The sequence below is a fragment of the Rutilus rutilus genome, assembly GCF_951802725.1.
Source record: "Rutilus rutilus genome assembly, chromosome: 24".
Lineage (NCBI taxonomy): Eukaryota > Metazoa > Chordata > Actinopteri > Cypriniformes > Leuciscidae > Rutilus > Rutilus rutilus.
The window spans coordinates 5,354,041-5,377,511 of NC_140228.1; the positions used below are offsets into that span (position 1 = coordinate 5,354,041).

Consider the following 23,471-nt stretch of genomic DNA (forward strand, 5'->3'; position numbering starts at 1 on the left):
GGGTGTTGAAAGAATGCACAAACTAAATGCTAGTATTTCACCGGTACCTGCGTGCCTGAATGAATCTCTTGATGAGTCCGAGTTTGTGCGTCAGTATGAGGGTCCTGCTGTCAGCCTCGTCTCCACTGCGACCCTTTGCTTTAGTCAGACACTTGCATGCCTCCGTCAGAGCTCCATACGCCTTCTCATAATTCTGATAATCATCGATTTCCACCTGTAAACAAACACCGCAGTAAAGTCATCACTGTGTTTAAGAATCACTGACAGTGCTGCTGGACACACACACGTGGCTCTCAGTACCTCAGCACAGGCCTCATAAAAGCCAGCGAGCAGGTCGAGGGCACGTCCTTTTGTGTAGAAGCTGATGATGTTCTTCATGATCTCCGGGTCGTTCCTCCAGTCCAGAGACTGCAGGTAGTTGGCTGCCATTATGTAAATTTCCTTCTGTCTGGAAACGCCTGCGAAAAACACTATTTTCTCTGTGTCGCCGGATTTCAACAGCGCTCGCATCGCCTGTCAAAGACAAGAACAGATAAGAAGAGAAAAGCTGGATATCTTTACTTTTAGAAGAGGCTGGTGAAGACCTATTTCAGGATGATAGAAGATATAAATGGATATAGATATAAACAAGAAATAAACAGCTGGTGAAAATGCATCAATTTGCACACATATTGCAAAGCAATATAAAGATGATTGAGAGATAATAAACATTCTTCAAAAGTAGTACATAGATTGTGTGCAACAAGGTTTTGATCATTTGGATAATATATAGGCCTTAGAATTGCATGTATCAGATATGATACAGTAGTAGGTTTTATAGTGTTAATTTGAGCTGAAATGATTTGAATTGAAGAAGTGATTAGGAAGAAAGTGAAATGATATGAGTAACATGAAACTAGCTCAGTGTAGGAAATTGATTGGGAAAAGGTCAATTCTATTATTTAGCATCATTATATAAAAATATTTGACCGCAGAATGCCATGATTGACCAATCAGAATCATGTATTCCAGAAAGCCATGTAATAAGATTACGCAAAATGACAGATATGTGATCTACTCCAATCTTTGATGATTAAATCAGCTGCTGATTTGAGCAGAAGCCAAACCTTGATCTTGTTTCCAGCTTGTGTGTATTTCTTAGTCGCTAGGTGGTAGTTGCCCTGGCGCATGCAGCAGTCTGCGATTTTCTCCAGCAGCTCCTTTCGCTCGGCCTCAGACAGATGGGTCGAGTCTTTCGACACCGTCAGACTTTCAGCCAGATCTTCTGTGATGTTCAGACTCTGGTCCAAACACAACTGGAGCGCCTCATGGTACTACACGCACAAATTCATATGCATACAGTTAGAAAACACTCCTACAATTAAAAAGGGTTCTGTGTGCATGCATAGATGTTATGAATATGACTGGATGTATGACAGTTCGTGGTCCGTGTTCACCTTTTTGGCAGCCACCAGCAATTCCACAGCTTTCTGGTACTGAGCATGTTTTATGAAGAAATCTGAGCAGCGTGATAGTAAGGCAGGGTCGCTGGTCTCATTCAGGTCCTCTGCGATCAGCTGCAGAGCTCCAAACTGCTCTGTGGCAAAAGCCAGCTCTAAAGCCTTAGAGACGTGACCTGCCTGGAACGGTGGAATGAACATGTGTTACATAAGTGATCAGCACCACCTAGTGGTAAAGTTTGACACAACACGTATCTGAATGTAAAAATGACACATCATAGTGAGAAAGTACCTTATGATAAAGCATAACAGCTCTGTCCATGTGCGTTCCTTTCTCTTCATAATACATGGCCGTGTCCATCATGTCTTCTGGATTGCTAAGCAGCGCCAGATTCATGAGTTGCTCGTCCAAGTTATTCTCTTTACACAGTCGGATGGCGTTGTTATATGCTTGTGCTCGCGTGTAGAAGTGCACCGACTGGCTGATTTCATCCTGTCCCTCGTACTGCCGTGCAACATGATAAGATGCCGCTCTGTTCCCCGTCTCATTGGCTATCTCACTCGCCTGAGAAATATACAGATCAGCATGAAGCATTCAATACATCGGGGAAACCTCAATCAAATTCATTAAACGTACCTTCTGAATGTTTCCTAGATAACAGTGCACGCGCACTTGAGACAGGTAGTCCTGAGCGAAGGCGTAGTAATGCAGCGCAGCCTCCATGTCTGATTGGCTCTCCAGATAATGACCCCACCACTTATACAGATCCCTGTCCAATCACACACACCAGACAACGGACAGTGGGAATATGAAAGCCATGCCAGACTGCAACGGCCATAATCATGAATCATCTCTGCATAATAACTCACTTGTCTTTCATTTTATTGATGTAGATCTCCAACGAAACATTGTCCTCCATCAGCATTCTCGGAACTTCAAACCGATGTGTGTCTGACTTCTCAAAACTATTGAGTGGGAAAAAAAAAAGTAACAGACCACAGACCATTTTTTAAATCTATCTGAGAAGCAAATCATCATATTAGAATGATTTCTGAAGGATCATGTGACACTGAAGACTGGAGTAATGATGACTTTGATCACAGGAATATATAACATTTTACTATATTTTTACATAGAAAACAGTTGCTTTAAATCAACATGTACCACTGCCAAATTTTCCATGTATTTTAATAATTATGTTCGCAACTTGTAATATATACTTTAATGAGCTCATTGTTTCTGCCTAAAATGAATACATAATGTTATCTAACTGTATTTGTATTATCTTAGAACTGTACATTTCTGAAAAATGTACATTAATTAGTCACCTCTGATAACAAATCACTCTCAATTGTAATGTAGACAAAGCTGCTTTGAAATGATATGTATTGTGAAAAGCACTATCCAAATAAATGTGAATTGAATTTGTAAATTATTTCATTACTGTTTTTGCTGTATTTCTGGTGAGCATAATAGACTTCTTATTTTTTTAATGGTAGTGTTTTGAACTTCTGAATGGTAGTGTATGGTGTCCCATGGCATTCTGATTTAATAAAGAAGTTACAAAATATAAATTTTGCACAAAAACCAAATCCCTTTGTGACCTCAGTGTGCATGTCAGCAGTGATTGTGTGTGAACGTGACACTCACTACACCAGCGCTAGGTTCTTGTCCCCCATGGCCTCCAGGTGTTTGGCGTAGCTGTAGTATGTGGTTCGGAGATGAATGCGGTCGTGTGTTTCTGCCGTCTCCACCGCCTGCTGCCACTGACCCGCCGCCTGATGAAACTTATTCAGTAAATCAAACCTCCCGCATGACTTATACAAATGCTCGGCATCCTCCTGCGAAAAAAAGAGAGAGATGCTGCGATAAACCCAAATGTTTAAATCCAAATGTTTAGTTCTTGTTATTGTACTGAACGAGACAGAGAGGCTCCAAGGGCGCAAGGTTTATTTAGATAACGTTGTGTTTGTTCTTGTGTGATTTAAACACAACATGAAACGTCATTTGCGATGTATTCAGCTTCCATAATGTGACATACCTCAGAGTGAAACATACACTACATGAAACAGCAGAACAGTTGCTCCAGAGGTGGAGAAAGTTATTAGATATTAGATACAAGATTACGATAACAAACTTTCCTTTCTTTAATAATAATGCATACTACTGAATGTGCAAATGATAACGGGAACATTTATTAGGTAAGCTTTGTCAATTTTTGTGTGTCTTACCAGCATGCCCAGCTGTGTCGCCAGTACGGCCACCTGTGCCTCCAACTCCGGCTCTTTTTCAGCGTCCCTGAGAGCACGAGCAGCCCGTGCGTTCCCCATGTTCCCCAGACACACACGCGCCACGTCCAGACGACGACTCTTCACACACATCCGCGCCATGTTCTCCCACACCGCCTCACTGGAGATTCAATCATGTACATGCACACATTTTACATTAACATGTCTGCACTTGGCAGATGCTTTTATCCAAAGCGACACTGCATTGAAGGTATACTGTATATTTTATTTCATGCATTCCCTGGAAATCTAACCTATGGTCATAGATTCATTGCTATTGACATTCTCTACTGTTTGAGCTATAGGAATTAAAAACAAACAAACCAAAAAAACATTATATATAATATTTAGATGTCTTTTTTCTCAACACTTTAAGATCTGCACTGTTTTAAAGTGTGTATGCATGCACTGAAACATAACAAGAAGCATCAGATCTGTCTTAAAATGGTGCGAGGATGTGTTAAAGAGTATATTCGCGCAGTCTTTTGTCTCTTCAGCACTCAGCAGCTGCACTTTGAGTGTTTCTGCTCTTTCTCCTTTCGTTCCACCTCATGAGCGAACCGTTTCAGCTATGCAAGGAATGACCCCATCAACACCCAACACTCTCTCTCCCACATTCCCTCTCTCCCACTCGCTTGGCCCTTCGTGCCCTTGCTCCTTTTTTCATCCAGTCCCATCTGGTCTTTATTTATCCAAAATTCCCCTGTTCTCTGGTCTTTTTCGCTCCGTTCGGCTTTAGTAGATACAGATGTGGGCTGTTTATTAAGTGGAGTCAAGCAACAGGAAATTCCCTGAATCTTTGGAGGCCCAGAACTGAGCAAGAAACAACAGAAAAGTAGAGAGAGAAGCAAATCCAACCAGGATGATTTACGATTCTCCCTTTTATTGGATAACAAAGTAGAAATTAAGTACAATTTTACATTGTTCTGGGTATGTGGCTTCTTCAATGTACATCTGTAGGATTTCTTCACTTCCCAGCAAGCAATTTTACGTTTAAAAGACGTCTAATAGCCGTCCAAACACAGCCCAGACGTCTAGGCTAAAACAAGGGAAAATTCGGGCTTTCAGTGAAAATTTAATAGACGTCTAAACCATAGCCCAATAATAGACTAGTCATCAATTAGATTACAAAGAAATGAAATGAGTGAGGAAATGAAACCAAACACCTTGTAATCACTGTTTACTTTGCTTACATGATGGAATATCATACATCTCTTAAGTTATTTTGGCAAAAACAACATGTAACCAAATTCAAGGTTATTTTGGCTAGAAATGGGTTACTCATAGCCGGACTACATACGGACTATATATATATATATATATATATATATATATATATATATATATATGTTGTTTTATGGTCCAGCAGGTGAAAATGGTTCATTTGATCACTATAACAGAAGAGCTCTCCTCAACAACACACTATTTGAGAAATCATTCATGTCTTGAGTGCAAACGCTGCAGGACGATGGACAAGCTGAACTTTAATACTTAGTGCTACAGGTAAATTTCACTAAATACATGATATTACATCTCTCGCTCCATTAATAACCAGCTCACTGAGTCAAAGAGAGAAAGGGGACGGCGTTGCATTCTGTTCTGTCTGTTTTCCTTCCAGGAAACACATCCTGTAGCTGGAGTAACTCGTTTGCCACAGAGAGAAAGAGAGAGAGAGAGAGAGAGATGTATTCCCAAGTACTCCCTACCCTCCCAGTTCTTCTGAGCTTTTCAGGGATGAAGTGCACACGCTCGCACGTGAACATGGGAAACTGGTTGGGATGAGTAATCTGAGATAAACGAGCGAAGAAAGAGTGTGAGAAAGAACAAAAAGCACAGAGACCGCATCACGTAGACATTCCTCAGCGTTCCCAGCAGGGAGACGTGGAGAAAAAAACGACCCAGCGCACATCTGCAGGAGAAAGGGGGAGGAACAGACCTTAGAGCCGCAGACGGAGAAAGGACGAGGATTTTAAGAAAGCGTGCTTGTTTTATGTGATGGCCTTGGAGGTCCAGCGTACAGCCCTACGAGCAGCATCGGTCCCGGACTCTGAGGAAGAGGGCTAGAGACTCCTCAGGACACAAGAATGAGTGGCGATGTCCTCTAGCTAACCTCTTACAGCGTTCATGCCGCTCTGCGTTTAGCGTGCACGTGTACCCGTGGACGTTTCAGGTATTTGAGAGGCGTATGGCCGTTCGCAGGCTGGTGGTGGTGGCGGCGGCGGTGGCCCTGCTTTCTCTGGTGCTCAATAACATGGCGACGTTCAGCTCAAACTGGGTGTTACAGGTGCTGGAGGACGGACGCAGGAGAAGCGTTGGGCTCTGGAGAGCATGTGCGCACGAGGACACACACACTCACGAGCTCACACCCTGCCAGAAACTCAGCTGGGGATCGGAGTTCGCGGGGTACCAGGAGTCACGCAGCACTGTCAAACGTGAGTCTCCGTGATACAGCGAGAGGGAATAGACTTCTGCAGCAAATCAACAGATTTACGCACTTTTTAATGCCCTTTGTTACTAAATTTAACAGAAAAGGTTAACACTTTTATTAAGAAATATTATATTAATATTATAATTTTCAACATATCATGTACATTCAATTAGAAATGTTACTAAACATAAATCAATATATTTTATCTATATAATTTCAGTGCCAAGCATGATACAAAATTAATGTCTTATGGAAAGAACACTTAAAATGTGACTAACAAGTACATCATTTTTAGTAGATCATTTGTGAATACATTCAAAATTATATAAAATGTCATTAGTGTACATGTTTCATAAATATATTTCAAATTTAAGTGAACATCAACTTTGCTAATATAATGTTTCATAGAATGTTACTTTAAAATAACTTACAGTAAGTAATTATTGAAAGCGTTACCACTCCACAAAATGTTTTAAATGTTATATAATTTTGTGAAGGGGTAACGCTTTCAAGAGCCACAAAATTTGCCAAAAAGTGTTTACATACATTTTGTGTATATGATTGCGTGTATGAACTGCTTGCATTCATAAAAAACTTCATATAAAACCTATGTAAAATATGAGCTTAAGAGTCCTCCTCAAATGAAGGACATGTCTAGAGCTCTTTTATTTAGATGTCTGGCTAGTATTAAACAATGGCAACTATCACTGGAAGAACCTGGCCTGTAGCATGCAGCCTGGCACGTCTGTCCATCTATCCTGATTTAGAAATAGGAAACGGATGGACACAGTGAAGGATTGTGTCTTTCAGGAAGTGACACCCACATTGGCAACTTTGTCTTATGCACATCTGCAGCTGGATCTTCCTTACAATGATTCAGATGTTCTACCCACACACACACACACACACACACACACACCCACACATCTGCTCATACACAATGTAAAACATGTTTTTTTTGTAGTTATAAATAAAAGATTACAGGAGCACGTTTTACAAGAAAATACCATTTCAGTCTTTAGATTTCATGCTTAATTTAACGTGTTACTTGCCATTTCTCTTAGTAATTACTTGTGAAATTTCTGAGTGAATATGTTGGGTGTGAATCACTTAAAAATTGAGCAATAATATTTTTTCTTTTCTGTTTACAGTTCAGTTTGACATGATGCGGGCATGTAACCTGATGGCTACGGTGGCTCTGACCGTGGGTCAGCTAATCTTCCTGTTTGGGTTATTGGAGATAAGCCACATTACCCAGGATTCTCAGTGGTGGGAGGAGGCCATCGCAGCCCTGTTCCAGTTAGCCAGTGAGTGTTCAAGCCTGTTTGTACAGTCAGTAACAAACACTAACAGCCTCTTTGAGGAGCTTCAATAAGCCTGACAGAAATACAACACGCCCACCCTCAAATAACACATTAATTCTTCAATATCTAAGCCGTCTGTCCTTAGAGATACGGTCTCTATTGTCCTATGTTTGTTGTTTTGCATTTTGGGAAAGGAAAGATGGAGCTTTGAGGATCTATAACAGAAAAAACATCAACAAAGCACAGCAGTCTGAGCGCAGCGGCTACACACAATTCAACAGGAAACAACAGAGTCCTGGCCAGAGGCCCGCTGACAAATTAAATGAACTCCCATTTGGGACGAACGCAGGCCCGTCTCTTTAAAACTTGCTGCTGATGTCCCATGAAAGTGTGCTGGCTGTGATGTTATCTCGTTTTATCACTTTGAATGGTTTGTGCATCCTTCATCTGCATGGATGTTTAAACGCTGACTGGCATTCTTAATGTAAAGCCACGCTTGTTGATGGGCTACTAGTGAATGTGTTAGTTGTGAGTGTTGTAAGTAATGATCTGCAAATAAAAGAACATCACAAAACACCCAGAACATTCTAGCAACACCCAAGCAACCGCTCAGAACACCCTAGTTACATACTAGCAACCACCCAAAACACCCTTGCAACCACATAGAACAGCCCAGCAACACCCTAGCAACCTCCCAGAAAACCCTAGCATCCACCTGACAACGCCCTAGTACACACCTAAATCACCCAACGTGGTGTATCTTATAAATAAATAAAAGAACATTACAAAACACCCAGAACATTCTAGCAACACCCTAACAACTCCATAACAACCACCCTGAACACCCTAGCAGGTGCAACCACTTAGAATACAGAAGCAACTGCCCATAACACCCTACCAACAACCTAGCAACTGCCCATAACAACACCCTAGCAACAACCTAGAACACTCTAGCAACGTCTTACTAACCACCCAGACCACCCTAGGTGGTTACCTAACCCTAACCACCACCCTAGAACACCCTAGAAACACCGTAGCAACCACCCAGAACATAAGGCTACAAGATTTGGGGTGAAAAAATCAAATTGAAATTTCATATTATAATTACAAGAATTTTTATTAGTAATACTACATAATATATAATATAAATATTTGTTTAATTAAATCATAGCCGTGGCGATTTAATTATTCGCACTAAGCCATGTTGTGATTTCAGTTTTATTTTAATTAAACATGCTGCCCTAGAGCACCCTAGCAGTCACCTAGCAACACCTCAGCAACCACCCAAAACACCCCAGCATGGAGTGGCACCAACTTTTGCACAGGCAAGCACGACTCACGTTTTATTTATACATGTAAAAATGTAGTTAATAAGAATTCTTTGATCACAGCCACTGTTTTCTTAACCTCGGGTCATTTTTTATAGCCACCCTGTACATTTCCTGTGTTATTAGAAAAGGATATTTTCAAGTTTCATCAAAGATGTCTGTGACTCCATGGTCTGGCTTTTGTGATGTGGTGCTACGATGGTGGTCTGCTATACTATTGTAGTATATCAGTACAGCAAATAGTGTGCAATGCATGTGCGTTGTTTTAAGTGTGACAATAGTTATATTTAGCTAAACAGGGTCCAGAGCACCAGCGGCTGCCGCACAGTTCCAGAGAACGACAGTCAGGCGCCAGGATATCCCTGCTCAGGACGAGGAAGTGTCTGTAACTACCTGTTATGCAAACCCAGAGCCGCAGAGGAAAGACGGGGAGGGGGTGTGTGACAGTAAGGAGTGGGGTGGCCGAGTGTCAGAGTTATTAGACATGGACTTGAACGGGAATTGGTGATATTTTAAGAAGCTCAGACCGATACAGAAGAAAGAAAAGTGGATGTGTGTGACGCCACGGAGGAACATGTTTCATTAGGACAGTTCTAGAATCTCTCAAAATGTGTGTTAGTGTGTGTGTGTGTGTGTGTTATGGGTGGAGGAAACAAGTGTCCTGATTAACTGTCCCTGCAATACTGTGTCTGTTTACACAATCTCAAGGAACCGACTATGTCTGACAAAATGAAAACAATTATGTCCTCGTACTGCCATATCAATTATAAACAAGCACAAACTGCTTCCCTGAAGTAAACGGGGGAAACCCAATCAGATGCAGGCAAACCATCAAGTCTTTATAAACATCCATACGTAACCCAGACTTTGCTACTGTAATATACAGCTCATGCAAAGGCAGTTTGCATAGTTTAAGTGCGCTGACTAGACACATTCACACAGCGGTGTCATTGAACAGGGACTTTCCCCAGGACAGTTGCTCAAGGGCACAGTGATGATTGTTCAAGGCTAGTTTCTTGTGTCCTTAATTTCAAACTCATTATTGAGTACTTTGTGTTAAAGGGTTTGTTCACCCAAAAATGAACATTATCCCATTATCGACTCACCCTGAAGCCATCCTAGGTGTATATGAGTTTCTTCTTTCAGACAAACACAATCTGAGTTGTATAAAAAAATATCCTGGCTCTTCCAAGCTTTATAATGGGAGTGAATGGTACCACAGATTTTGAAGCCCAAAAAAGCTCATCCATGCATCATAAAAGTATTGACTCCAGTGGGTTAATAAAGGCCTTCTGAAGCGAAGCCATGTGTTTTGGTGAAAAAAATATCCATATTTATAACTTTATAAACTATAATCACTGGCTTCAGGTAACGGCCGTACACGAGTCTAGTTCCGGTGGAAGAGTGACCTCTGACCCGACGCATGATGAAGCGTAGAGGAAACGTAGAGGACAGAGCAAAACAAAACACTGGTCACAAATTAGAAATCTAAAATGTGAATTTTTAAAGAGAATTGTCGGAGGATTTCGATATAAGAGCGTCTACTCTCACCTAAATTTACTCCTACGTCCTACATCATATGTCGGGTCACTCTTCCATGCGTACGACCGTTACCGGGAAGCTAGTGATTACCTGGGACAACAACAGAATTGTGTCATCCTTATGCAAGAAAAATGATAAAGAACATCTGATTGATGTTTGTCTGAATCCTTGACATGATGTTTTCAACCCGATGGCTGTCAGGACGTCAATGACTGACTAAATGTCATATTACTTCATGAAGAATCAGTACAATCAGCAACAACAGAGAATATTCTAGCAAAATCACCTGCACTCTAAAAACTGCTGGGTTGTTTCAACCCAACTTTGGGTCAAATATGGACAAACCCAGCCGTTGGGTTACATTTTTTAATTAAAGTTTTTAACCCAACGTTTGGGTTTGGCCATATTATATGTGGATAGAACACCCTAGCAAAGTCCTAGCAACCACCTACAACATAGATGCTTCCATCCATAATGGCTGACAGGAAGTCAAGTGCGTCCCAATTAGCGTAATTTATGCATTATTCTATGCCGTTTTGTGAGTAGTGAGTTCACACTGAAAATTCCCAAATAGAAAAAGCACACTTTTAAAACCCACATGATGCACTTAATTCACTGAAAAAACTAAGTGTGGAATGTTGGACACTTCATGCACTCGACTGGCAGAGCTTTAATTATGTAGCGGAGGGGGAATGACAAAATAACCTTATAAAATTCATACACTACTCGGTTGAGTACATAGTGCATAAGCACATTGTGTATAGTGTGTCATTTTGGATGCAACTAATGACTGACTAAATGTAATATTACTTCATGAAAAAAGTTTTTAAAAAATCTGATTTATAAGCAGTGTAATCTACAGGACAGAATTAAATCCATTTGTTCAGACAATGTTCGGTGTATCTACATTATAGTTATAAAAGAGAAATTTCATCATGTCTAGTCCATCATGACATCTCACCAGAGTACTGAACTCATTATGTGAATTAGACAACATAAGTGTGTGTCAGAGTCTCCATTTACATTTTGCAACTGAAACCACACACCTGTTCTCCAATTCAACTTTAAATACACATGAGCGTAAAAGAGTGAATTCAGACAGCTGTATATATGACTGCACTCTATGCGTGATGTTAGGGGTCATGTCATGTGCCAAAATGACAAAAAAACTTGAAATATAATCTGATGGAAACACACTTCTAAAATTGGACTAGGGTGGATATATGGATGTGATCTGGATCAGGTCTGATCAGGACTACAGTCTACAAACAACTAAACAGATCTGAAAGGGTTTTTCTTTTGATATATCAAAAACAAAGACCAATTTTTGCTGTCTGTCTCAACAAAACTGATCAAGAATAAACAGTCCATGAGAAAGAAAGTGAGAGAGAAAGAGAAAGAAATATGTAAAGCAAAGAGAAAAACATCTGTTCCTGATATAAACTTAATCGAGCCTGTTATTGTACATCATGTTCTAGTTCAATTGTACGAGCGTGTGTGGGTAAGAATCGTCAGATGAAACTGAATGAAATGAAGGGAAGGAAGGATAGAGGAGAAAAGGAAGGAAAGGGGATGACATCGGGCCAAAAAAAGCTGCATTCAGAATAAAAACAGAATGAACAAATGACTCGCTCGCTCTTGTTTCTGCCTAAATAAAACGCGCGTAACATGATCTGAATCCTGTAACTTTTTCCATTCCGTTGCTGAGATGATTCAATTCATCTCACATCCTCTGCGTTCTGTATTTCTGGGAATCTACTGTTGTGTTTTCAGGCCACAGTTATTAATAACACATGTACTCGGAGTCTTTACAGGAAGTGGGAGACGTACTACTCCTATTAGTCAAAACCAACTCAAATCAGTCAAAAGGGAAGAAGACTGAACTATTATTGTGGTTGTGATGAATTAAAGGAATGTTTCAAGGTTCAGGCTCTGTGGTCAGCTACGTGACATGGCCGTCTAATACCAAAGAAAATGATTCAGTTAGTAAAAAAACCCAAATACAAATGGTGTGTACAGTAATGCACTTTTGAGAAACAGCTTCAGGAGTGTGTAAAAGAAAAATGTGCAGCTCAAAAATATGTGCTCTCACAACATGGTATACGTCAAGAGAGCATATCACAAGAAATACAAGCTATGACATGTTGATTAAATACTATGAAGGCCACATTTTTATATATATATATATATACTGCACGGAAGAATTGTTCACAACAAGACCAGTAGCATGCATTAAGAAAAATAAATCTGAAGAATATTAATTTATAAAAATGTATAAAAGTGCAAATTTCCCAAATTTTTAAACGTTAAAAAAGTTCAGGCAAATTAATTATTTCAAAAACCTTAAAATCAAGGAAAAGGCCATTAATGAAATATGCTCAGAATTTTTTTCTTTGATCGCTCCCTTAAATATGATGTCAAAAAGATCATTTTAAATGGGGGAGTATGATATTCAACACCCTTAATTTCAATAAAAGCCTAATTTAGGTATAATTTGATTTGTTTTATTCTATATAACCTATTGCAATTTAATGGTGATATTTGGCACAAATCGACTGATATTGTAATGATATTTAAAAATATATAGATTTTGTATTTTAAAAGTTATTTTGCATTACACATTAAAGAAGAGCTAAATCTATCAAATAATGTGCTAAGAAATGAAAATTCACTTTATTTTCTAAATGCATGCGTCCTAAAAATTACAACTTACAAGTTACAAAATGATGCTTTGGCTTTCTTCTGAAACTAAGTCCTGTCTCTCTGTCTCTGCAGGTTTTGTGCTGGTGATCGGCCTCGTGACATTCTACAGGATCGGCCCCTACACTTACCTGTCCTACTCTTGCTACATAAACATCGCTGCATGCTTGTTTGCCACGCTAGCAGCCGCCATGCTAATCTGGAATATTCTGCATCGCCGTGACGACTGTCTGTCACCGCCTGTCATTGTCATCAGTCGATCTTTGACCACACCCTTCAGGCCACGCCTAGACAATGACTACGTAGAGTCACCGTGCTGACACACAAAGACACATCTCACCTGAGACAAAAGGCATGATGGATATTTAGATGGGATGGACACAAACGCCCATGGAGAGGATTTCAATCGTTTTATGTGAAATTCATCTTCTGCTTAAAGGGACAGTTTACGCAAAAATGAAAATGTGCTGTTAATTTACTCGCCCTCAGGCCATCCCGGTTTTTTTTCTTCAGTAGAACAGTCGAGGATTTTTAGCTGAAACCGAAGTCCTTGGTGATTCATATAATGCAAGTCAATGGCTCCCGTCACTTTGAGTAAAAAACAAAACAAAAAAACACATACAGGCAAAACAAAATTAATACCTGTGGCTCCTGACGATACATTGAGGTCTTACGAAGCGAAACGATCGGTATTTGTTTTTTGACTCTCAGACTTGCATTATATGAATCACCGAGGACTTCGGTTTCAGCTAAAAAACCTCTTTAAAGGTCTACTGAAGAAAAAAAGATACACCAACATCTTGGATGGCCTGAGGGCGAGCGAATTAACAGCACATTTTCATTTTAGGGTGAACTGTCCCTTTAAGGACAAGGGTATTGATCATGTGACTGAAAAAAGTGACATTGCTTCAGACTGAATGGAAGACTTGGAATGGAAATTCCTTTAAACACAGAAGCAGGACTGTGGATTGTAAAGAATATAACTGACAGATAAAGATCAAGCTGGATCTTGACACGTTTATGTTCACAAGTGCACTTATGAGAAAGTAAAAGCACATGTATCTATTATAGGTCTATGAAACATGGAGCATCAGATTTCAAAGGAAGTCTAGGCATTGAATATTGTTCCCAGGTCATTTGGATATAGTCATTTTCAGACCGGCATGGAATCTGCACTTCTATACACATTTTCAGTGCTAATTTAAGAGGAAAAATCTGCAGAATGCATTTAAATTGGTGAATTTCACACATATTTTATGTCCATGGCCAGATCACAATTTGCTCCCCCCCCCCAAAAAAATAAAAAAAATAATTATATATATATATTTCATAAAGAAAATAAAGTCTATTTTAGGACTATTTAAATTAAATTTGTTTTTCCAACTTTTCAGGTAGAAATTTGGATTAAATTTGATTTAATTGCTTCATTTTGTTTAAACAAAATTTTCATCTTTTCTTTACTGTGAGGAGATATGACACCCAAATATGGTAAAATGTGTTAAACAGAGTTGATAGTATTATCAAATTTATTCCAAAATATTCCAAAATATTCAATCTAAGGAATATTGGAGGAGATGAGATGGAAATCTGGTGGAGCAGATTCTGTGCAGGTCTGGGCATTTGGTACCAAAATTATTTTAGTGACTTCTGCCTGTTCATTTATCTCCATACATCTCCATGTGACGATTCATCAGATATTATATACTCTACAAGACACCAATGAGGAAACTCTGCATAGTAACCATTAAGAAGGAGATGATCTGAAACTGGTCATAATTGTATGATAAACTGGAACTATATCAGTTCAGTATACAGTAGACACAATATTTGTTAACCTGTGCCTGTGGTACCCATATATGTGTATAATACAGAGGTATATTAAGTATAAAATTTCACATTTCACCCTGAGCGGGACTGATATAATATTATTGAAGTAATAAACAAAGCCATTCAACACACAAAAGGGTTGTTCTGGGATTGACTGTGTGTGTGTGTGTGTGTGAGATCGGTGAGCACAGAGTCAAGGACAGTCTGAATGAGAGGAAATGAATGGAGACAAACAAACACACACACACACACACACACACACACACACACACACACACACACACACACACACACACACACACACACACACACACACACACACACACACACACACACACACTAAGGTGACCCCCTGATTCCAGACTGACACTTGGATAACGATAACATGAGGCTAATTAATGTTACTACATGCACAGAAACTATTCACATGAAAATAAAATTCCTATCATTATTTACTCACCTTCATGTTGTTTCAAGTCTGTATATAAACAACATTTTTGATTTTTAAGTGAACTATCCCTTAGTCATGCACAAAGTTGCACGTTTCCCACAAAAATATTAAGCAGCACAACTGTTTTCAACATAATAATAATAATAGTACATTAATACAAACATCATATTAGAATGATTTCTGAAGGATCATGTGACACTGAAGACTGGACTTTGATCACAGGAATAAATTACATTTTAAAATATATCACAACAGAAAACACTTATTTTTAAAGTGTAATAATATCTTTAAAAAAATATTACTTTTTTACTGTATTTTTGATAATAGACTTCTTTTAAATAACATAAAAAAACGTTTAAATGGAGCTGTATATAGACACATCATACATTCATATTATTAATATATGCATATGAATTACATGGTGAGCTGATATTCTTGCTTTTTATTCTTAGTTATTTTATTGATAATTTATCAAGAAATCAGCTTTGGTCAATTTTATCGTATTCACACTTGCTCTTTCCCATACAGTGAAAGCATGAAGTCACCAGGGTTTGTCTTGTCAATCTCCAAATAAGACCAAAAAAGCACCAAAACGTATAATAAAAATGGTGCATATGACGCGTGCACTATATTCCAAGTCTTTTGAAGTCATACAATAGCTCCGAACTTCAAACATTTCTTTTCTGTTGCAATTCTGAAACCTTGCTTCCTCATTCATACATGGCGTGGCAACATGACTTGCAAATATGATGTATCTTGATATGCCATATTGAATATATTTGTGTGTATTACTGATAGGGATATAGCACACAAGTCATAAGGAAAATACTTTTATCATGCTTTTAAGGTGCCTTTTAATTCTTAATTAGAGCTTCACAGCTTCTGATCACTTGCTTTTATTGTTTCGAGAAAATCATACAGATTTGAAATGATATGAAGGTGCATATATATTATAAATGACCGAATTTTCACTATTAGGTGAACTAGCCTAACCTTCTAAAGAAGGCCATTAAAAAAAAATCTGACAGTCCGTGTTACAGGGATCCGTCACGGTTCTTGAGAATTTAATTGTTAAAGATAGGAATCAATAGATCACTCAGCTCAAGCTCTTTTCCTCTCCTCCGCATTTCATCTGTTGCTAAAATGAACTAAAACAATACAGCCGGAATGTACAGTACACACACCCCATACAGTCATGGAAATCTGTGTCTTTTACGGTAGTCCTCTCATACACACAAGGCGTCTTTTGGGAAGCCGCTACACACACCTACATATAAACACCAGTAACCTTACAAGCACGCGAAGTACAATTACAATTCCCATTATAAACATGAAACACACAAAGCCCTTTCTGTGTATTTGATTTAAACCGGGAGACGGCAGTGTGTGTGCGTGTCTGTTTAGATCACTATATCCTCTCTGGAAATATGACTGGAACTGCATTTTGTATTGTCTGAAACCAATGACAACACACATACAATATATATATGTCTGGCCTCACCGTTACCTCATTTATCATTAGTAAATCATTTTTATGATAAAGATCATTTTCATAACATTCACTGTAATGGCTGGTCAATGGTAAGCATGCCATCTGGCACGTCCTCCTCCTCACACACCCAGAATGCAGGCAGGCAGAACGCAGAGGATGTTTCACTCACTCACAGCGACTCGTGTTTGTGTTTCAAAACCTAGAAAATATTTCTTTTTTTTTTAGATTATCAGCATCAGCCAATTACCTTTCATCTGCTGACGTTTTTAAATAGTTTGAGAATTCTGAGCAGTGTTACTTTACTATTATTTATATAATACTATATTATGTAGCTTTTTTTATTTACATATATATATATATATATATATATATATAAATACACATATATATTTATATTTAGCATTAACTGATATTTATTTCTTAGTCATTTAATTATTTTACTTTTAACATTTTATATCAGTTAGTTGTCAAGGAAACATTTGTAATTTGTTAAGCTTTTAGGTTTTTCATCTAATCTTTATTTTAATCACTGACATTTTTAATAGTTTTTAATCGGCAATCGATCATCCTGCTCTATACATATCAGAATCTTCCACTACAGTAGTTTTTTGGCCATTAAATTCATGTAGGCAGCTCACTAGGTATAAAAACACAACATCTATTATCACACAAACTATAATTTCATATACTAAAGATCACACGATATCTAGTCTTTGATATGTACATTAGTAGAAGTACTTTGATATGTACAAAAAATAAGTGCTGACATCTGAAGCAGTTTGGCGCTGTTAAATGGAAAATAAGGTGTGGTTTTTTAAACTACTTTTAACCTGACATGGCGTCTTAAAATGTGGTACTCATGCACAGTCCGAGACATCTTTCTAGCACATTTACATAGAAAAACAATTAAAAAGTAGAGCAGGTTGAATGAAAAAAAGTGTCCCTAAATGTGTGAAATCTGATTTCTTATGATTTAAAAAAGTGATTCAAAAGACCTTGAAGTGACTTAGACATACACTTCTTATAGGTTCTGTTGTTTTGGAGTAACTTGAGGTTGTATCTTGTTCAAGGTCACAAGTTCACAGATCAGCTCTTGTGAGGTTTGAACATACTCTGATCAACTCAAAAGCTCAAACACTGATAAACCTCAACCTTGTTGGTAAGATGTGAGTGCACGAGTACATGTACCTCTTAATGAGTTTGATGGCTTTAAATGCTTCGTCCATGTCCCCTATAGTGAGGTAGAAGCTGAAGTTCAGCATGGCGTCTCGGGTCTGCTTCTCGCAGCTCTCCAACCCCACAAAGTCTCGTAGGGCTCGTCGTACCACCATCTGAGGGGCCGACGGCACCTGGGGCGCTTCGGCGGGAGTCGAGACCGCCTGGCCCTGATCTCCACCCTCACACAGCTGAGAGGACAGAGAGAAACATTCATTAACGATAAACCTTTAGCAGAACGCAAACACTCTTTTTGAACCAAATTCAGAAAGGTGAATGAAGAGAGAAAGAGTGACGTGAATCAAATGGATGATTCTTTTGCCACGTGAACACTGGGCGATTGTGATGGTACTCACTTCAGGGAGAACGAGTCCTCCCCTCCGAAATAAGAGCTTAAGAGCAGCAGGACAGTCAGAAGGAAAATCAGAATAAGAAAAATAATAGGATGCATGCAAGAAATACAGAAAAGTGTATGTAAAGGGGTGAGAAATAGAGATGCATACAGATTCACAGAGAAGCAGGAAGACGGGAATGAAGGGTTCCTGTGTGTTCGTACCTTACAAATATAATAGTAATACGGTGTATCTAGAGCCAGCAGAGAGAGCAGCGTAGCTGGTTTAGGCTGCGAGTCCTGCAGGAGGAGACCGTGTTCCTGTGTCACAAAGAACGTCACCACCATCACGTCCTCCTGTCAGGAAAAAAAAAATGTTTTAAGTATATTTTAACTCATTTATTTAGCCCTCATAATGCATTCAGTATAAAATGTTCAAATTCCAAGAAATAAAATTTAAATGTGTAAAAATTATATATATATATAAAGACCAGTTAACAGGTTAAACTAATTCATTTCATTTTCATTATGTAGTGTTTTACCTTCTCTGTTTGTGATTGGCTACTTCTGAGGAGGTCAGAGTTCACAGGAACTGTTTCACACACAAACAGACGTGGCTCATTCTCGTCCCAGAACTGAGAAACAGGGCAGCGGGCGGCCAACTCCCCCTCACATCGAGTTCTTAAATTTAAATAAAATTTTTCACAATGAAAGATTGCTTATTTTTATGCACTTGCATCATCTCTGTTCCTGTGAGACCACGCAACGGTACCTTTGACTGTCGTCGGACAGTGCGAGACTGCTCTCTGGCCTCCCTGTGAAAAAGTCGAAGTAAGACAGCGTATCCAGCTCGATGTCATAGAAATACACTTTGTTATCCGGCCGCCCGTTCACCTACGATGCACAAAACACAACACAGACATTGGCAAAACCCGCACATACAAATTAAAGGATCTATCGATCTATCTATAGCGTGTTTCAAGCTCTGTTTGGCTGCTGGTTTGTGATTCTGTCAGTAATTTGCTTATCTCAATGATTGAGACATGCAGGTTTAAGTGTGAAATTAAGTGTAAATACTTACTGACGTTGTAAATACTTACTGACATTATTTCTCACATGCTCTTAGTTTCACTAAAACTAAGTGCAGGTAAAATTAACTGACAGTTTTCTTTCAAACGGAGAGAGCTGACATTGACAGGGACAGAAAAATCACTATTTTACACTATAACACACTATATTAAAGGCACAACTAAATGTGACATTGATTATAGTGGGGTTATATGAAGATCGTTTTAAGTTCACTTAAGTTAAAGGTTGTTATAATATTTTTAAGCATATTAAAAAAGCCTGAAAACGATGGATTTCAATTATACTGTAATGTTGAATGGCTATAATTACAAATTTCATCCCTAGAAATTGAGAAAAAAATCCATTTAATAGAGACATCAGTAGCAGTATTAGTTCTCTATACTTCATAATACTTCTTAAAAAGATGCCATTAAACAAATAAAAAAATACACCATCTTCATGTTGCTTCTACATTAATTTGGATATTCAAATTTTAATGATAGGTGTGATTAATTAAAAAAGTAATTGCGCTGACAGCACTAAATTAAATGATCTAAAATTCTAAATCACACAATTTTTGATTATTTAGTCAAGGTTTCTTACAGCCATAATTCAATTTTTCATGACCATTTTCAACTTGCTGCATTTCTGCAAGTTTCAAAAAATGATCTTGGTCGACTTTCATTGTGAGCATCAAACTTGTAATTCAAAAGAGCAAAATCCTGTTTTCCATTATATGCTGTCTTTTTCTGTACCTGTGTAACGAGGACGCTCAGCTGACTGCCGCTGGCGTTGCATTTGACTGATCTCAGAGCGCCCAGGTCAGGAATGAGCTCACAGAGGTTCTTTGTGACGCCCAAGGGTTTGGCCTCCCTGTGCACACAAACACACACTCACACATTATACACTCATATACATTTACACATGTTTGTGTAGAACTGAGTGTGTATGTTTACCTGCGTGTGAGGTTAAAGACTCTGACATGAGACGTATCTGTTCCCACAGCCAGGTGAGACCCACACACACTCAGCAGTGTCGGGTTTCCTTCCACTTCAGAAAACACCAGCAACTGTTTCACTGTGCCCTGGACACACACACATACACTTAAGAAACACAAACTTGGAAATGTGAACATTTACTGTGTACAATGTGTATTTTCATATGTTAAAGAATGTGGACGTGAGTGTAGAGTTTGTGTGCATTAGTGTGTTTAAGAACATCACTTCTGTGTGTGTGTGTGTGTGTGTGTGTGTACCTGTGGTGTGCGGATCTGGACGCGGTTGGGTTCTATGGTATAAATGTTTTCATCATGTAACGCAAGAGCAGCAGACTCACACTGGAAAGAACCTGATGAAAACAACAACAGAATTCATCAGAAAATGACTCCAGTACTGTCAGATTTTGTGGTGCTGCACATCTGTCATGTGGTATTAGTACCTGTGCTGTGCAGTGTTTGTCCTGATGGCTCATACACTGTGATACATTTCCCATTCCACACCGCAACCAGATCCTGTAGAAACACAAATAACGTCGATTTATTTTGCATATGAATACATATTAAATATAATAAATGTACAGACCCTTTCCAAAAAATTTGAATATCATGGAAAAGTTTATTTATTTCCATAATTCCATTCAAAACGTTAAACTTCCATAGATTATAGATTCAGGGCCCACAACTTAAACGATTTCAAGTATTTAGTTGTTTATTTGTACATAATTTGGGCTTCCAGCTCATAAAACCCACGAAAACAGGATTTCAAAAAATTAGAATATTACATGAAATCACACAGTAATTACACAGTGATACCATGGTCACTGAACCAGGTTTTGGTTATTTTGGCAGTGTGGGCAGGTGCAAATCCTGCTGGGAAATGAAGGAAGCATGAAGTGCTCTGCAAATGTCCTGGTAGACGGCTGCGTTGACTCTGGATTTAATAAAGCACAGTGGACCAAAGTCCTCTTTTCTGATGAGAGCAAATTTTGCATCTCATTTGGAAACCAAGGTCCCAGAGTCTGGAGGAAGAATGGAGAGGCACACAATCCAAGATGCTTGAAGTCCAGTGTGAAGTTTCCACAGTCTGTGTTGGTCATCGGCTGGTGTTGGTCCACTGTGCTGTCCACTCAACGCAGCCATCTACCAGGACATTTTCAGAGCACTTCATGCTTCCTTCAGCAGACAAGCTTTATGGAGATGCTGACTTCATTTTCCAGCAGGATTTGCACCTGCCCACACTGCCAAAATAACCAAAACCTGGTTCAATGACCATGGTATCACTGTGTAATTACTGTGTGATTTCATGTAATATTCAAATTTTTTGAAATCCTGTTTTTGTGGGTTTTATGAGCTGGAAGCCCAAATTATGTACAAATAAACAACTAAATACTTGAAATTGTTTAAGTTGTGGGCCCTGAATCTATAATCTATGGAAGTTTAACGTTTTGAATGGAATTATGGAAATAAATAAACTTTTTGGAAATGGTCTGTATATATTTTTTATTTTATATATACATTTATTTTCTTGTTCTGCGAAATCGTGGAAATAAATTTCACTGATCTGGCATTAAAAAAGACTGAGTCTACAATATTATCTTGTGAACAATGATGCTGACTCTTGAATGTTTATGGTAAAGTCATTACAATATGTTTGCAGAATGAGGTGATAATTAGAACGAGGAAAGACTAGAAAAGGGATTTGTGTGAATGGGTTACCTTGGTGACTTGCACGGCTCTGATGTGTGTGTCTGTGTGGAAGGTGATGTGTGTGTTGGTGTTGAAGTTGGCCAGGCTGAGCTGTGTTGGTGTGAGCTGCACTGCTGCTATCTGCTGGCTGTAATGAGAACACATCACATGTTCTGACAGGATCACCACACAGCTGCTGCTGCAGACGGCCAACAGATGAGAGCTCGAGCCCCACTGCAGACAGACAGACACGGGAGAGAGACTTCAGACATGCTAGTAATTCATGTTATATTTATAATGAGTTCATATACATTATTGGTATTTTTAACAGGAAATATCCCCGAATACACCTCAGAAGAATGCTGTACCTGTAGCTGTGAGATGTTTCCTTCCACCTCTGCTGGTGTCTGGAGTTTCCACTGTGTTTTTGTGTCACCTTTCTGATCGCTCACCGTCACCATGTGCCACAGAGCAACACGCCCCATGCTGGTACCAGCCGCAAGAACTTCTGCAAATGAAGATCAGATTAGTTCTGAATAAAAACACATATAGCCTTAAACATTTCCTTATCCCATTCAAATTAAACATACAAGTCAAGCATGTCAAAATGATGAGCATAAAATCATATGCACATTTACATAATATTTTATCTAAAGGTATATACAGTGCATTTAAGCTATATGTTTTATCAGCTCAAGCACACCCTGGGAATCAAACTAATGACCTTCGCGTTGCAAGTACAATGCTTTACCGGATCATAAAGAACTCATTCTATCAAATATGATATTTTTGTGATTTTCTTTTAGTACAAATATCTAAATATCTTTAAAACAAGACATATTTACTTGATAACTAAACTACATAATACTTTTTTTCTAGTTTTTGCAAAAAATGTATCAAAACTTGTGTTAGATTAAAATTTCTGCATAACAAATCTATTTGCAAATGGGGTAAAAACGTTAAACTTAATTAATTATACACTACTGTTCAAAACTTTTAGATCGGTAGGATGTTTTAATGTTCTGAAAGAAGTCTCTTCTGCTCACCAAGGCTGCATTTACTTGATCCAAATACAGTAAAAACAGTAATATTGTGAAAAATTATTACAATTAAATAACTTTTTTCTATTTCAATATTTTAAAATGTTATTTTTTACTCCAGTCTTCAGTGACACATCATGATCCTCCAGAAATCATTCTAATATGCTGATTTGCTGCTCAAGGAAAATGTGTAATGTTGAAAAAAAAAAAAATGTCAAGATAAAAGTATTCATTTCTTTCCAAAAAATTGTTTTTATTAAAATTCTTCCTGACCCCAAACTTTTGAACGGTAGTGTATAATGTTACAAAAGCTTTCTATTTCAGATAAGTGATA

The 23,471-nt window shown here is 38.5% G+C and overlaps 2 protein-coding genes across 3 annotated transcripts in view; one reads left to right on the forward strand and one right to left on the reverse strand.

Moving 5' to 3' along the window:
• Nucleotides 1-23,471, reverse strand: part of ift140 (intraflagellar transport 140 homolog (Chlamydomonas)) — a 30,384-nt gene that overhangs the window by 1,436 nt on the left and 5,477 nt on the right. The window contains exons 9-28 of one of the 2 annotated variants that reach the window (XM_084398227.1): nucleotides 22,466-22,605; nucleotides 22,128-22,331; nucleotides 20,852-20,924; nucleotides 20,670-20,761; nucleotides 20,371-20,498; nucleotides 20,170-20,287; nucleotides 19,119-19,240; nucleotides 18,889-19,027; nucleotides 18,572-18,703; nucleotides 18,372-18,407; nucleotides 17,989-18,206; nucleotides 3,672-3,849; nucleotides 3,091-3,281; nucleotides 2,310-2,405; nucleotides 2,077-2,209; nucleotides 1,732-2,004; nucleotides 1,437-1,619; nucleotides 1,107-1,313; nucleotides 301-513; nucleotides 48-214 (exon numbers count right to left, since the gene is read on the reverse strand). In XM_084398227.1, the coding sequence (XP_084254353.1) occupies nucleotides 48-214; nucleotides 301-513; nucleotides 1,107-1,313; nucleotides 1,437-1,619; nucleotides 1,732-2,004; nucleotides 2,077-2,209; nucleotides 2,310-2,405; nucleotides 3,091-3,281; nucleotides 3,672-3,849; nucleotides 17,989-18,206; nucleotides 18,372-18,407; nucleotides 18,572-18,703; nucleotides 18,889-19,027; nucleotides 19,119-19,240; nucleotides 20,170-20,287; nucleotides 20,371-20,498; nucleotides 20,670-20,761; nucleotides 20,852-20,924; nucleotides 22,128-22,331; nucleotides 22,466-22,605 (3,043 nt within the window). The remainder of the gene's footprint in view (nucleotides 1-47; nucleotides 215-300; nucleotides 514-1,106; nucleotides 1,314-1,436; nucleotides 1,620-1,731; nucleotides 2,005-2,076; nucleotides 2,210-2,309; nucleotides 2,406-3,090; nucleotides 3,282-3,671; nucleotides 3,850-17,988; nucleotides 18,207-18,371; nucleotides 18,408-18,571; nucleotides 18,704-18,888; nucleotides 19,028-19,118; nucleotides 19,241-20,169; nucleotides 20,288-20,370; nucleotides 20,499-20,669; nucleotides 20,762-20,851; nucleotides 20,925-22,127; nucleotides 22,332-22,465; nucleotides 22,606-23,471) is intronic. The other variant, XM_084398228.1, reaches the window with a different exon arrangement.
• Nucleotides 5,725-14,323, forward strand: tmem204 (transmembrane protein 204). Its single transcript, XM_084399051.1, has 3 exons — nucleotides 5,725-6,160; nucleotides 7,308-7,463; nucleotides 13,106-14,323. Exons 1-3 carry the CDS (start codon nucleotides 5,914-5,916, stop codon nucleotides 13,348-13,350), a joined length of 648 nt encoding a protein of 215 aa, XP_084255177.1. The 5' UTR covers nucleotides 5,725-5,913; the 3' UTR covers nucleotides 13,351-14,323.

What these genes read in the sequence shown, in the direction of transcription:
- tmem204 (XM_084399051.1), top strand. Translation starts at nt 5,914, where the DNA reads ATGGCCGTTCGCAGGCTGGTGGTGGTGGCGGCGGCGGTGGCCCTGCTT. An exon ending in GTCACGCAGCACTGTCAAAC is followed by an intron (nt 6,161 to 7,307) that starts GTGAGTCTCCGT and finishes TTCTGTTTACAG; the next exon opens with TTCAGTTTGACATGATGCGG. An exon ending in AGCCCTGTTCCAGTTAGCCA is followed by an intron (nt 7,464 to 13,105) that starts GTGAGTGTTCAA and finishes CTGTCTCTGCAG; the next exon opens with GTTTTGTGCTGGTGATCGGC.